The 14,282-nt window shown below is 46.6% G+C and overlaps 1 protein-coding gene across 5 annotated transcripts in view; it reads right to left on the bottom strand.

Moving 5' to 3' along the window:
• Nucleotides 1–1,286: 1,286 nt before the first annotated feature.
• The window catches only part of LOC118214196 (DDB1- and CUL4-associated factor 6-like), a 36,566-nt gene continuing 23,570 nt past the window's right edge, over nucleotides 1,287–14,282 (bottom strand). Inside the window, exons 10-21 of one of the 5 annotated variants that reach the window (XM_035393896.1) lie at nucleotides 13,758–14,087; nucleotides 12,744–12,902; nucleotides 10,912–10,971; nucleotides 9,699–9,915; nucleotides 9,184–9,389; nucleotides 8,156–8,516; nucleotides 7,510–7,551; nucleotides 5,337–5,475; nucleotides 4,844–5,000; nucleotides 2,836–2,924; nucleotides 2,194–2,299; nucleotides 1,287–2,100 (exon numbers count right to left, since the gene is read on the bottom strand). In XM_035393896.1, coding sequence (XP_035249787.1) covers nucleotides 2,042–2,100; nucleotides 2,194–2,299; nucleotides 2,836–2,924; nucleotides 4,844–5,000; nucleotides 5,337–5,475; nucleotides 7,510–7,551; nucleotides 8,156–8,516; nucleotides 9,184–9,389; nucleotides 9,699–9,915; nucleotides 10,912–10,971; nucleotides 12,744–12,902; nucleotides 13,758–14,087 — 1,925 coding nt within the window. In that variant the 3' untranslated portion in view covers nucleotides 1,287–2,041. The remainder of the gene's footprint in view (nucleotides 2,101–2,193; nucleotides 2,300–2,835; nucleotides 2,925–4,843; nucleotides 5,001–5,336; nucleotides 5,476–7,509; nucleotides 7,552–8,155; nucleotides 8,517–9,183; nucleotides 9,390–9,698; nucleotides 9,916–10,911; nucleotides 10,972–12,743; nucleotides 12,903–13,757; nucleotides 14,088–14,282) is intronic. The other 4 variants (XM_035393898.1, XM_035393899.1, XM_035393897.1 and 1 more) reach the window with 4 other exon arrangements.

Here is a 14,282-nt window from a genome sequence, read left to right as displayed (position 1 = left end):
AATCAACTTCGACTTACCTTAATGGGTCTCCTTGGAACTTTCTTACGAATTCCAAATCAAACTGATCACAGTAACTGGGAACTGTTGGCGACTTCTCTAAGCAGAAAACTCACGAGTTAACGTTTATGGATACCGATCAAATATCTCCTTATATTTGTCATTTTGTCGACAAACTAGATTTACCCTGGGAGGTCTAACCACCTTTACTGCCAGCCTTTGTAGTTGAAAGTATACCCACCGTTTGCTATCCTTTAATCTTAGTTTAAAACATTCAAAATAGCTGGTAAAATCGCTGCATAACACTCTACCTAACATAAGCGAACTACTGCGAATTTTAAAGTAGGCTACGAAATATAAGCCACATATTTTTGCCAACTAACACTGCCTGCATAGTCGTTTTAACCGGTAAATAGCTGGACGCTGGTTGCTAAAAGATTGATAGCGCTAGCTATGCGTTATATTGTAGTTACCTTGCTAGCATGTTCACCCGCTGAAACTCTGACTACTGCTGCCGCTACCACTTTCAATGCTTCTTCTGAAGTATTTTCTGTTCTAACTGGCAGTCGATAGTTTGTCCTTGTTGTCTACCTAAATGTGTTCACTAATTTGCTGTTTTGATGTTCACATTGACTTGGAACTGTAAGGTTGACTCTTTATAACAAAGTTAAGCTTGGAAGAGCAGGCTGAGGTAAACCAAACAATACGTTTTTCCTTCAAACTATTTCTAGTTTTCCGTTTCTTTGCAGTTACATTTTAGGCATTTAACTGACGTTCTTACCCAGCGTGGCTTAAAATTAAGGCAGACAGAAAAGGCCTACCTTTGTAAATCACCTAATGGTTTGATGAGTATGAATATGATGTGAATCATATGCTATGGCCTTTGAAGTCATCAGAGCTAAACCCAATTGATATACATATATATATATATATATATATATATATATATATATATATATATATATATATATATATATATAGTATTAATACACATAGTTTTTTGTGGTGACTATAAGAGTTTGTATTATTATTATTATTTCAGAGAAAGCAATGCTATCATTCCCAAAATGCTCTTGATAAACCCTTAAGAATGTACGGCACAAGTCATAAAGATTAGGATAAGTGTACCTATTAAGTCCAGACAAATATAACTGTAGATGTTTTTCATATATTTTCACATTCTCTGACGAACTTGACACACTTTAACAGCAAAAACTTTTGCCAGTGAACTAAATGGTATTCAATGTACAAAATGGCAACTATTAAAGGATGAAGAACATGGGTCGGCACAGGGTTAAACTGTTTTAAATGAGAGATTCCCAAACCATTTAATCTCAGCCAGTGAACACACTTAAAGAGTCCACCATTAATCTTCAGTGTTATCGAGGACCTCACCATATGACATTCTCAAACAAAACAACAACAACATTTTCCCGGCCAACTGACAAACAATAGACATGGTAATAGTGCATTAACTGTAAACATGTCTTGCAGCAAGGTAGAAGCAAGCTATCATTTACTGTATGTGGGGAGTTTGAGCAAACATCAGATATTTTAAATGGAAACGGTGTGGTAAAATGAGCAAAAACGCAAGGCCTTTTACAGACAAAAGAATGTTAAAGCAGTTTAAACAACAAAATTGTTTACTTAAAGCATCATTTTCATAATTTCGTACATTAACATGCATAACCGCAAGTATACAAACATTTGAGTTCTTTACTCTTTAGCTATATTAAAACTCACACCTTAACACTGACCCAACCTCAAACATTTGCTTCTGAAAAAAGAATATTGCACTTTAAATCCTCAAGCACCAGCCATCCAATTTTTTTATTTTTTATTTACACCTTTAAATTATTTCCTTTTTCTTCTTTTCTTCCCAGATGCACTCTCAAGGAAATGGTAAGAAAGGTAATTTCATTTTTTTAATAAAAAAAAAGGAAGCTAAAAAATGCACTACTGCTCAGATATGGAAAATATTCTACATTTTACGTGTACAAATCTCAGCTGTTCAAGTGCTTCGTAGCAAAAGAAGACAAAGCGGCTACTGCTCATCCTCGTTCTCCTGTCCAGACCCTTCCGATCGATCGCCTTCCAGTCGGTCTGCGGGAAGAGGGAGGAAAGGATGGGTGACCTCTAACCTCACAGCTGCAGTGCAGCGCGCTCGCACCGGATCAAGATGGAGGATGCGCTAACCTGTTCTGATGTGATTGAGGGAGGCCAGCATTCGCAGCATGAAGGACGCAGGTACTGTGATTGTGTTCCTCGTCTCCTCCAGCATCAGCTCGTTGCGTGTGATCACCTGTAGGGAAGGCACCACGACAAGAGGTCAAAGGTGAACAAAGAGCAATGGACAGCAAATGGTGGCCGTAGAACATGCACTCAGGGCAGGTCGCCTTAGAACATGCACTTCATTATGCAAAATATGTCTTTATGGCAGTTTTCTGGTGCAGAAACCACAAGAGACTCCAATATGTCAGCAGACCGAACAACTGCATGGTTATGCTCTGAAATGTTCCAGAAATATATTTTACATTTTATGCATTTATTATTATTATTATTTTTTTTTTCTCTAAAATTTATTTTCATAATTGTTACTGGCTGAACTTCTTCAGTCACCACTGTCCCACCTGTAAGTGGCATCGCCATTCACATGCTTAGACTCCTCCCACACGCTTGTGCATGACGAATGCCTATTCAGCACACCACAGGACGCACACTGTGACAGTGTGCGCATGCCTCTCAGAGGAGAGGCATGTCTCACTGATGACAACTGGTAGCCTGTTAGTGCCAATTTATTGGTAACCCAAACAAAAAGGGGGGTACAGAAAGCAGTACCTCGTCAGCCAGCACTGTGTTAAAGGATGGTGATTCTTCCAGTGGAGACCAGATCTTGATATCGTAGTCTATTCCAGACGAGGCAAGAACTGGAATATACAGCAAATGACATGACATGAAACTAATTTCTCCTAAATGGCAAACGATAATCCTGTCACTGAGAGAATCGATAATTCACCATGAAGTAACTTATGTGAATGAGTTAATACCGTGTATAGACTGTAATGGATAAGCTGACACAGAAGCATATTGACACAGGATGTTAGGAGTCCAGCCTTCCAGTAAGGCTGTAGGGTGACCACTTTGGTTCAGCGAGTTAACTTCTCAATGAGCAGTGCATTGTGGGAGAACTCACTAGGGTCATAAGGATGGGGTTGTAGGGTGACCACCTTGGTTCAGCGAGGTAATTTCTCAATGAGCAGTGCATTGTGGGAGAACTCACTAGGGTCATAAGGATGGGGTTGTAGGGTGACCACCTTGGTTCAGCAAGTTAATTTCTCAATGAGCAGTGCATTGTGGGAGAACTCACTAGGGTCATAAGGATGGGGTTGTAGGGTGACCACCTTGGTTCAGCAAGTTAATTTCTCAATGAGCAGTGCATTGTGGGAGAACTCACTAGGGTCATAAGGATGGGGTTGTAGGGTGACCACCTTGGTTCAGCAAGTTAATTTCTCAATGAGCAGTGCATTGTGGGAGAACTCACTAGGGTCATAAGAATGGGGTTGTAGGGTGACCACCTTGGTTCAGCAAGTTCATTTCTCAATGAGCAGTGCATTGTGGGAGAACTCACTAGGGTCATAAGGATGGGGTTGTAGGGTGACCACCTTGGTTCAGCAAGTTAATTTCTCAATGAGCAGTGCATTGTGGGAGAACTCACTAGGGTCATAAGGATGGGGTTGTAGGGTGACCACCTTGGTTCAGCAAGTTAATTTCTCAATGAGCAGTGCATTGTGGGAGAACTCACTAGGGTCATAAGGATGGGGTTGTAGGGTGACCACCTTGGTTCAGCAAGTTAATTTCTCAATGAGCAGTGCATTGTGGGAGAACTCACTAGGGTCATAAGAATGGGGTTGTAGGGTGACCACCTTGGTTCAGCAAGTTAATTTCTCAATGAGCAGTGCATTGTGGGAGAACTCACTAGGGTCATAAGGATGGGGTTGTAGGGTGACCACCTTGGTTCAGCGAGGTAATTTCTCAATGAGCAGTGCATTGTGGGAGAACTCACTAGGGTCATAAGGATGGGGTTGTAGGGTGACCACCTTGGTTCAGCAAGTTAATTTCTCAATGAGCAGTGCATTGTGGGTGAAATCACTAGGGTCATAAGGATGGGGTTGTAGGGTGACCACCTTGGTTCAGCAAGTTAATTTCTCAATGAGCAGTGCATTGTGGGAGAACTCACTAGGGTCATAAGGATGGGGTTGTAGGGTGACCACCTTGGTTCAGCAAGTTAATTTCTCAATGAGCAGTGCATTGTGGGAGAACTCACTAGGGTCATAAGGATGGGGTTGTAGGGTGACCACCTTGGTTCAGCAAGTTAATTTCTCAATGAGCAGTGCATTGTGGGTGAACTCACTAGGGTCATAAGGATAGGGCCGTAGGTTGACCACCTTGGTACTATGAGTTAATTGGTCAATGAGCAGTGCGTTGTGGGAGAACTCACTGGGGTCATAAGGATGGGGTTGTAGGGTGACCACCTTGGTTCAGCAAGTTAATTTCTCAATGAGCAGTGCATTGTGGGTGAACTCACTAGGGTCATAAGGATAGGGCCGTAGGTTGACCACCTTGGTACTATGAGTTAATTGGTCAATGAGCAGTGCGTTGTGGGAGAACTCACTGGGGTCATAAGGATGGGGTTGTAGGGTGACCACCTTGGTTCAGCAAGTTAATTTCTCAATGAGCAGTGCATTGTGGGTGAACTCACTAGGGTCATAAGGATAGGGCCGTAGGTTGACCACCTTGGTACTATGAGTTAATTGGTCAATGAGCAGTGCGTTGTGGGAGAACTCACTGGGGTCATAAGGATGGGGTTGTAGGCAGTTGACCACATGGTTATCGGCCTCCAGAAGCATCAGGTGTTCAGCCGTGTGCCGATCCCAGATGAAGATGTGGCCGCAGTCCGAGCCACTCATGACAAAGTTACTTCCCCAAAAACAGGACTCCTTAATCTGCAAATAGAAGCATATTAGCCTGTCAACATGCTATAATACCATGACACTTTGTCAATCCATTTTATAGCTGACACTAGACAGCTGTTCCATCATTAAAACCTGAGCCTAGAGACCTTGTAGAAACAAGAATGGTATTCTACAATACAGCACATCTACTGTAATAGATCCTTTTAAATGAAAGGCATTCAGAAAATGCTCTTATGCAGCAGCTTACATTCTTTTTGCATACGATACATTTATACAAGTAGATATTCACTTAACCAATTCAGGTTAAGTACTCTACTCAGGGGTACAACAGCTGGGCCCCACCTGGGAATCAAACCTGTGCCCTACCATTGTTCTGGAGTTGCGGTGGCCCTTGTAGACCATTTTGACGGAGGGCCGCCGAATATTCTGGGTCTCGCTCTCCTCCATCTCCCGCCGTTCCTTCCTCCGACGGAAAAGCTCCTGAATACGAGCGGCAGCAGAACGCCTGATGGGACAGGAGGGTGTAGAGAGAGTCAGAATTCTCAGGCTATTTTTGAATATTTTTTTCCAGAACCCTTTCCCAATTCCCAGGCTGGTTTAGTACATTCCCAGGCTGTTTTAGTCCAGAACCATCTCCAATTCTCTGGCTGGTTTAGTCCAGAACCTTCCCTAATTCCCAGGCTGTTTTAGTCCAGCACCCTCCCAAATTCTCTGGCTGTTTTGGTTCAGAACCCTCCCCAACTCTCAGGCTGTTTTTGTCCAGAACCCTCCCCAATTCTCAGGCTGTTTTAGTCAAGAAGCTTCCCCAATTCTCTGGCTGTTTTTGTTCAAAACCCTCCCCAATTCTCTGGCTGTTTTTCAGTTGGAGTTAGACACCAGTTACGAAACACTGCAGAGGAAGGCAAACACATACAGAAACCATGACATTTCCTGGTTAATACTGGGGTTCCTCTTCAACACACTATGTCACAATAGCAAAATACATCACTTTGAGTCCATATGACTTCTGTGTTTCTGCTGTTCACAGGAAAGTAGTAAAAATGATTATTTTTCCATCAGACAGTTATAAAATACAAAATCTTGAAAAATAAATTAAACCAAAGTAACAAAAATAACCCAAACTGGTTAAACAGTTTCAAATGAAATGGAAATTCTTGACAGCAAGAATTTAACTTACAATTGGTGAGTGACACATACATCTTCGGAACTGGATTAATGACAAATAAGCAAAATAGCCAGATCCCTTCCTGATTCAGGTATTTCACACCAGCCAGTAACACTGAAATACAACACAGTACTTTCGCAATCCAAGCAAAAGCCTGACCTTATCTGCTCTGCATCGCATATGTATGCACTTTATCTCAGTAGGTACAGTGTCATGTTTTCTTTGTAGAGGCTTACACAAACCTAAGTGCCTCAGAGTGCTGTTTAACCCCTCCAATGAGATCCGTAATCTCTCCCCTCTGAGTCAGTAGTTTATGGGTGTCCCGAGAACACACATTTTGATTGGACAGTAACGGTGGATAATAATAATCCAAACTACGAAAACAACGAAGCTTGTGCTCCCCAAAGCGGATTCCGTCAGATTAATCAGGGTGATAAAGATGAACAGCATGTTTCTACACTCTAGTACACATTAATTAATGTTTTTATCTGCCTCCTACATTTCTGACTAATTAACACAAAGTATATATGAGCCAGAAAAACAGGAATAAACCTTATTTAATGAGCCTTATTTGGGTTTATTTGTAAGACCGTGATCATTCTAGAACATTGCAGACACAAAGAATCAGTTGTGCTGTGTTGAAACACTTAAGCTTCCCTACCAAAAAAAACCGCCAAATTCTCAAACTGAAAAACAACTCAAAGAATTCAACAAGCCCCGGCAGAGCTCTGAAAGTAAAGCCAGTTTGGCAACAAACGACAGAAATACGATCAAAACGATCCTGCCAGAAATGCCTTCCAATTACACATTTAATACCAGATCAGAGAATCTGCAGTGCCTGGATCTGTCCATCTTTGCTTCCGGTGGCTGTAATGTGTCAGGGGAACACAGTACAGTGTATCCTATTTCCATAGTAACGGCATGTCCCTTGCCTATCCAGTTACTCCGGTTACTCTTTTCTCTCTACCTGCAGAGAGAACCTCCCAAACATATCTGTGGCTACTTAGGCTTAAGTAGATTTCCATTGATTGCCACTGAAATCAGGTGTATTCTCCATAAGTAGTAAAATCAAACGTTTGCAATATGCACATGCCTCTCCACGCCAAAGTGTTTGCCAGGTTAGTGTTCACGTGCCAGTGTACAAGGCATGCATGCACGCTCGGACACGCGCCCTCACATACACACGCGTGCACACACGCGCGTGCACTCACAGGTGCACACATGAGCACATACATCAGAGTTCAGCTTGTGAAATCCCTGTGTATTGATGGCATGTAGCTGGAATTGGTCAGAGGTTAAAATTTTTTTTTATTTTTTAAACTCACTCCTAGCAGTTAGAAATTACCAGGTGCCTATAGGAAACGTACACATTACCTGATCATTCTCTCGCCTACTGCTGATCCTCTGAAATTAAATCTATTGGGAGGAACACAGTTTTCACTCAGGATGCCGACTGTTTTCTGAGGGTGTTTTTGTGCAAGAAAGCTTAGAATTTCAGGTCAAATAAGGTCTAGGGGGAAAAAAAACCTTTCCTCTATCAGAGAACTAAGCAATTTGTATAAGCCATAATCCAAAAAGATATTTACAGGGTATTAAATAGGGTAATGGTCTGTAACTCCTAAGCTCTTTTAGTGAGAACCTGCCACAACCCTTTCATATCCCATCATGCATTTCTTACTTCTTCCATTCATTTTTATTAAAATAAACATTAAAAAGTCGGCTGATTTTTTTGAAAACTCTTATTTTACTGTCGAGAAAATAGGCAGTTACTCATAGTGTTACACGACTGTAAGTCATGCCGTAACTCTGCGTGTGTTTTCTGTGGTCACGGGAAATGTCGTCGTGCTCTAACTGGCGATCGTGTAGTGGAGGAAAGTGCTGGAATGTGGCAGATTTGGGGAAACACATTTACACTTACACTACACTACGGCGTAAAGATGGCCTGACTCCATGCAATGCTTACATCGCGCCCGGCAGGGGGGCGCCCTCACAAAAGGGAACGAGGCGGCGTGAGACGTACCTCTGTCCCTGTCCCCCGCGGTACCTTGTGGCAGGCAGGAGGATGGGATCGTCGTCGCTGTCGTCCGAGTCCTGGTTGCCGCGGGAACCCTGTGCCCGCCCCCCCTCTCCCGTTGGCTCGCTCCGTCGGCAGGACTCGGCGGGATTGGCCGGCTCGGCCCCCTGGGGCTCCTCTCCTGTGGACTGGGGGGCGGAGCTCTGCTCCATGGGGGCGGAGACCTCCGCGGGGGTCTTGGCCGACGAGTTATTCTCAGGGCCGGAGGTCTTGTCCGCGACGCTGCAGGTTTTCTCCCCCTTCGGCTGGTCCGTTTCTGGACCGGACCCACTCCCCTGCCCTGCTGGTTCTGACGAGGCGGTGGCTGCTAGGGGGACACAGAATGCAGAGTCGCTCAGAACCAACAGCCTGAATATACAGGTAGTCATTTCACCACATCGTTGGTCCTCTCACGACCAGTGCACTCATCATAAATCTGCAGTCGGCATATCTCCAGTTCCACAGTTCCAGCCGATTTATGGCGGCACTCGGTCACTGTGGTTACGGAGCTGAACGCACTGTTTTGGTCCAGAACCCTCCCCAATTCTCAGGCTGTTTTTGTTCAAAACCCTTCCCAATTCTCAGGCTGTTTTTGACCAGAATCCTCCCAAACTCTCAGGCTGTTTTAGTTAAGAAGCTTCCCCAATTCTCTGGCTGTTTTTGTTCAAAACCCTCCCCAATTCTCTGGCTGTTTTTCAGTTGCAGTTAGACACCAGTCTTACAGGCTTACACAAACCTAAGTGCCTCAGAGTGTTATTTAAAGATGAACGGCCTGTTTCTACACTCTAGTACACATTAATTTATGTTTTTATCTGCCTCCTACATTTCTGACTAATTAACACAAAGTATATATGAGCCAGAAAAACAGGAATAAACCTTATTTAATGAGCCTTATTTGGGTTTATTTGGGTTTATTTGTAAGACCATGATCATTCTAGAACATTGCAGACACAAAGAATCAATTGTACTGTGTTGGAACACTTAAGCTTCCCTACCCGCCCTCTCGCTGTGAACAGTAACCCAGCTGGGGCCTCCGCGCGTTCTCTCACCCTGCTCCGAGCTCTCGGGCAACGGCTCTTCTGTGCTCCGCTGGCCTGGGCTGCCCTCTGTCCTGCCCGGTTTGAGCTGGCTGTCCTGCGTCCCGCCTGGCTTGTGGCTGCTGCCGCCGCCGCCCCTGGAGCTGGATGGGGCGCTGCTGCTCCTGTCCGGAGCAGAGGGACAGTGAGGGAGAAGGCTACTGCACGTTCATTTACACTTAATGAAGGCATTTCACATGACTACACTGACAGACATCAATCACTCAGTCAGTGTACTGCAGAGGCTAGGCTAGCTGTGTCACTGTGTCTAGATTAATATGCCAGCTGGTGGCCCGTGTGTCAGTGACTGGACTGGTGGATTGTGTTTTAGGTGCTATGATTAGCGCTTTTAAATGGTTGTGGGGTTGGCGTCAGTGTTTTGATGTTGAGTGTCGGAGTGGTGCGTGGGCCTCTGATCCAAAGCAGTCCCTCACCATTCATCTGTGAAGTCCAGTTTGATGGTGCTGGTAGTGGTTCCCTCTGTGCTGTAGTGTAGACTTAGGACCGGTTCTGTTCCCCCGGGCCTCCCGCTCGCCATCCCAGTACTGCTCGCCATCCCAATACTGCTCCCCGTCCCAATACTGCTCCCCGTCCCAGTACTGCTCCCCGTCCCAGAACCGGACCCGGTCCCGCCCCCAGCCTCTGAGCTTCCTAAAACCAGCACAGGGCGACTCATCATAACTGCTACTGGGCTGCTTGTATGCATACGTTACTCAGGTAAAATGGCTATAGTAAACTATGCAAAATGTCATTTTAGATTTTTAGTTTGTAGTTAGACAGCATAAACGTCCTGTAGCCGCAGTATTTACGGGAAGGCGATGGTAAATTTAATCCTCCTGAAAAAGCAGTCTTTTAAACCTCAGCGAAAGCGCTTTTCATGGTGGCCCCAATGACCGATTCAAAAGCAGAATCAGATGAGTTTGGTTGGTGCCAACATCATGATCATCACAGGATGGAAGCGCTGCGCTCGGAAAACAGGCCGCACAACATCACATGCGGGGTGAAGGATGGGACGTCCCTGTACGGTCAGGACGATCCCAGATCCCAAATCTCGCTCCATGTGACATCACGAGGAGCAGAGCTTTGCCCTAGAGCCACGCTGATCTCAGAACACTGATAATGTCAGAGCAAACAGGAAAGTGAACCCCACGCTGGAGACGAAGGGAGGGGTCCTGACTGGCTAATAGAATCGGAGGCCCCGTCTCCAGCCTGGGTACTGCAGGGGGAGGGGCACACAGACCTTGGAGGCGGGGCCAAACGCAGACTGCCCAGTATAAAGGCTGTAGAGTGACAGTCTTGGGTCAGAGGGGGGGTCCCCATTTTTTCCTCTCAGCGCCCCCATAAAATGAACCAATTGTGACCGCCCAGCGATGGTCTGGGGTGTATTTCCCCACCGAGGGAATTTTTCACAGAGATTCAGAGAGAGGACATGCCTTAGGCTAGGGTGGGTGTGGGAGTGAACCAGGCCACTGTACTCTAGGGAAGAGGAAGAGGAAGTTATGTAATGGCGTGGAGGGAAGGGGGAAGAGAGAATGATAGAATGAGGAAGAACTAGCGAGAGAGAGCAGAAAACGGAGAAAAGGAGAGACACGGTTGAGGGTCTCAGGGCGAGCGTGTACGAATGAGAGAGAGAGAGATGAGACGCACCCTGCTGCTCATCCAGAGACATGGATCCCAGCTGTTTGTTTACCACCGACGAGGGCGAATCTGGAACACAAATCACACTTTGACTAAAAAAATAATAAATAAATAATAACAAAATGGCTGACAGCTCAGGAGACAGAACATAAAACTGGAAAACTCATGACAACACTCTGCTTTGGTCTCTCGATCACATACACACTTGCATGCACACACACACACACAAGGATACACTTCTATACACAGGTTTGCACATGATTCAGAAAGACACACAGACAGACACATTGTCACACACAAACAGCTGCACATGTATTCAGACAAGCAGAAATGCACACACACACACATGCACACACACTATGCGATAGAGGACATGCAGACAGCCACTCTCATGTCCAGATCTCATGCCTAACCCTATAACGTGTGTGAGTGCCAGGGGTCTTTGCTGGAACCTCCAGACCCACTAAGCTGTCTGCCCCCCCCCCCCCATGCCTTTCAGTTCCACCCTTAGGACCCTAGGGCCCTGATTACTGCCTACGTTCAGACTGGCACCAGGGTACCCGCGTACCACAAACACAAGCTTGACACCGACCGGGCCGGCCTCCAGCCTCAAATGAGATTCATAGATTTCCCTTCACTCCGGCTTTTTATTCACTTCACATCACTTTTTACAGCACTCTGCAGCCGTGCCATTCCGAAATCGGAAATGCGTGCGCCCGGTCGCGAAGTTAATATACTGACGTCCGTTAATAAAACCGGGGCACTCGATACAAGTGTTAAAATTGAGGAATATTTCTCGGTGATGTACTCCACTGCTGGCAGTTCGGCAATTTTGGAAGCCGAACGAGCCACAGTAAACTTGAACTTGAAGTCCTTCAGAAGGCAATCTTGAAAAAGAGTTTATTAAAACTACAGTCATCACTCACTTCAACTCCCAGCATGCATTCATTCAGAATAAGTTTGGTCTCATTTTAACTCCCAGCATGCAATTATGCAGCAGCAGAGATTTGCATCCTGTCAGAAACACCAGGCTATTCTCACGTGAATTCTAAATAAAACAAGGAGCAATCTACTTGCAGAATTAAAAAATGCAGTCATGCACTCATCATTCAAACCAAAAGCCAAGGACGAAAAGTGGATTCTTTTACAGCATTTAAAAAAAAGCGATAATCAGAGAGAAGATGCGGGAATTGCTCAGTAGGTGGAGCTGTTAGCTTGCAAGTTTTTTTTCTTTCTGTCAAGCACCACACAGCCTGCAAGCTCTTTGTTTTTTAGATGTGGAGAGCGTTGTGGTGGGAATGCCGTGTGCAGTGAACTTTCACAGTGGAAAAATTCCCTGCGCACAAGCTCAGCAAACAAATATAACCCAAGTATAACATGCACACACTTTTGTTTACTGACACTAAACGGCATCCACTGGATGCACTGGCAGTGGATTATGTTGGGCACAGTCATGATGAACAGGGGCTAGTGAGATTTTGGGGGGGGGGTTGGGGTGGTACAGGGGCTAGTGAGATGGGGGAGGGGGAGGGGGGTGGGCACAGGAGCTCCTGATCGGGGGCTTACACACAGAGGTGGGTCTGGCCAGTGTCTGGTCATACAGCAAAAAGCCGAGAGACAAAGAGCAGCCTGAGTATGCAGTGACCCCCCCGCCCCCCCTCCCCCCCCCCACTCCTGCGTAGGTTCTAATGAGGTTCGGATCATCTGATCTCACACCAGGCGATGCAGAAACACAAAGAGCCGGAAGATGGGGGGAGCGTGACATGGAGAAGGGTTACTGAGCAGGTGAGGTGGGCAGAGAGGGGGCGGGGGGAGAGGTAAAGGGTGTGAGAGATGGCGACCTGAGGGAGGGGTTTCCTGGGGGGCATCCCCAGGGGAGGGGTTCAGGCGGGCGGGGCGGGGGCGCGTTCGCTCGTCCCGTCCGGGGGGCCCGGCCAGCAGCAGCAGCCTCTGCAGACGCCTGCACACTACACTTACCGGCACCCCCCGACGCCCAGGCTCTGACGGGGAGGAGAAAACAGGCAGAGTGAACGCAAGGAAGGAGGAGGAAACAAAAAGAAAAGAAAGAAAGAAAGAACCAAAACAAAGGCAGGGGGGAAACTAAAAACAGCAAGGAAAAGAAAAGTGGATATAACAAGGAAGATGGGCTGAGAGATGGGTGTTGAAAGGCTGCAGTTGTGAGGGCCACCTGATCTACAGTATTCATGAGCTCATGACTACATTATTCATGAGCTCAGGACTACATTATTCATGAGCCCTGCCACCCAGCATGTGGGGGGTGGGCACCTGATTCAGCAGACTATGTTTCTCATGAGCTCATGACTACATTATTCATGAGCTCAGGACTACATTATTCATGAGCTCTGCCACCCAGCATGTGGAGGGTGGGCACCTGATTCAGCAGACTATGTTTCTCATGAGCTCATGACTACATTATTCATGAGCTCAGGACTACATTATTCATGAGCCCTGCCACCCAGCATGTGGGGGGTGGGCACCTGATTCAGCAGACTACGTTTCTCATGAGCTCACGGCTACATTATTCATGAGCTCCACCACCCTGCGTGATCCTGGCCCTGATCCCCGCTGCAGCTCGGCGATCGACAAATTCAGCCGTGAATGCTGCCAAAAACACTTCCCTTTACCACACGGCACAGAGCAAACGGTCTGACAGCAGTACGCTCCGACAGCACTGTTCCTGCTGGCGAGGGCTGTGGCTCCCCCAAGCCTCAGGATTTATGTTATTCAGACCGTATCTCAGTGTGTAGGCAGGGTTCTGGAGGCAGGCGGTGTGGGTATCGGCCTGTGTGATGCGCGGTGCGTTGTGTGCGGTGGGCCGTCTCCGGGGGGCTCACCGGACTGTGCGGGCTCCGTCGGGGGGGTGGGGGTGGGCGTGGGCGTGGGCGTGGTGGAGGCAGCGGTGGCGGCAGCGGCAGCGGCAGCCTGGCTCTTCTGCTCTGCGTCGGGGGAGGAGAGGAGGGAGGAGGAGGGGGGGCTCTCCATGGACGAGGACGTGGACGGGGGCGGGGCCGTGACCGTGGAGGAGGAGCCAGAAGAGGAGGAGGAGGTGGAAGTCGATTTAGGGAGGGGCTCGGCAGTAGTTTCCACTTCCATTGGACCCTCAGTGGCCGGCACAGTGTCTTGCGGGGTGGGCTCTGGAGCGGAGGCGCCCCCCTCTGGTCGAACTGTAGAACGCAGGGACCGAGAAAAGACAGCGAGTGCATTATAATTCTGTATTGTCACGTTTGTGAACAGTAAGGTAAATTGAGGAAAACTACCGCATAACTTACGAGAAAAAATAATAAGACATAAAATAATTTTTAGAATTTAAATTTCATTTACACTGATGAAGAGTAGGTGTTTTTTTTTCTTTCTTTTTT

This window comes from Anguilla anguilla, chromosome 15 (genome assembly GCF_013347855.1).
Source record: "Anguilla anguilla isolate fAngAng1 chromosome 15, fAngAng1.pri, whole genome shotgun sequence".
NCBI classification, from domain to species: domain Eukaryota; kingdom Metazoa; phylum Chordata; class Actinopteri; order Anguilliformes; family Anguillidae; genus Anguilla; species Anguilla anguilla.
Note: the sequence above shows the minus strand (reverse complement) of the source record. Positions and strands in the feature narration are given on the sequence as shown.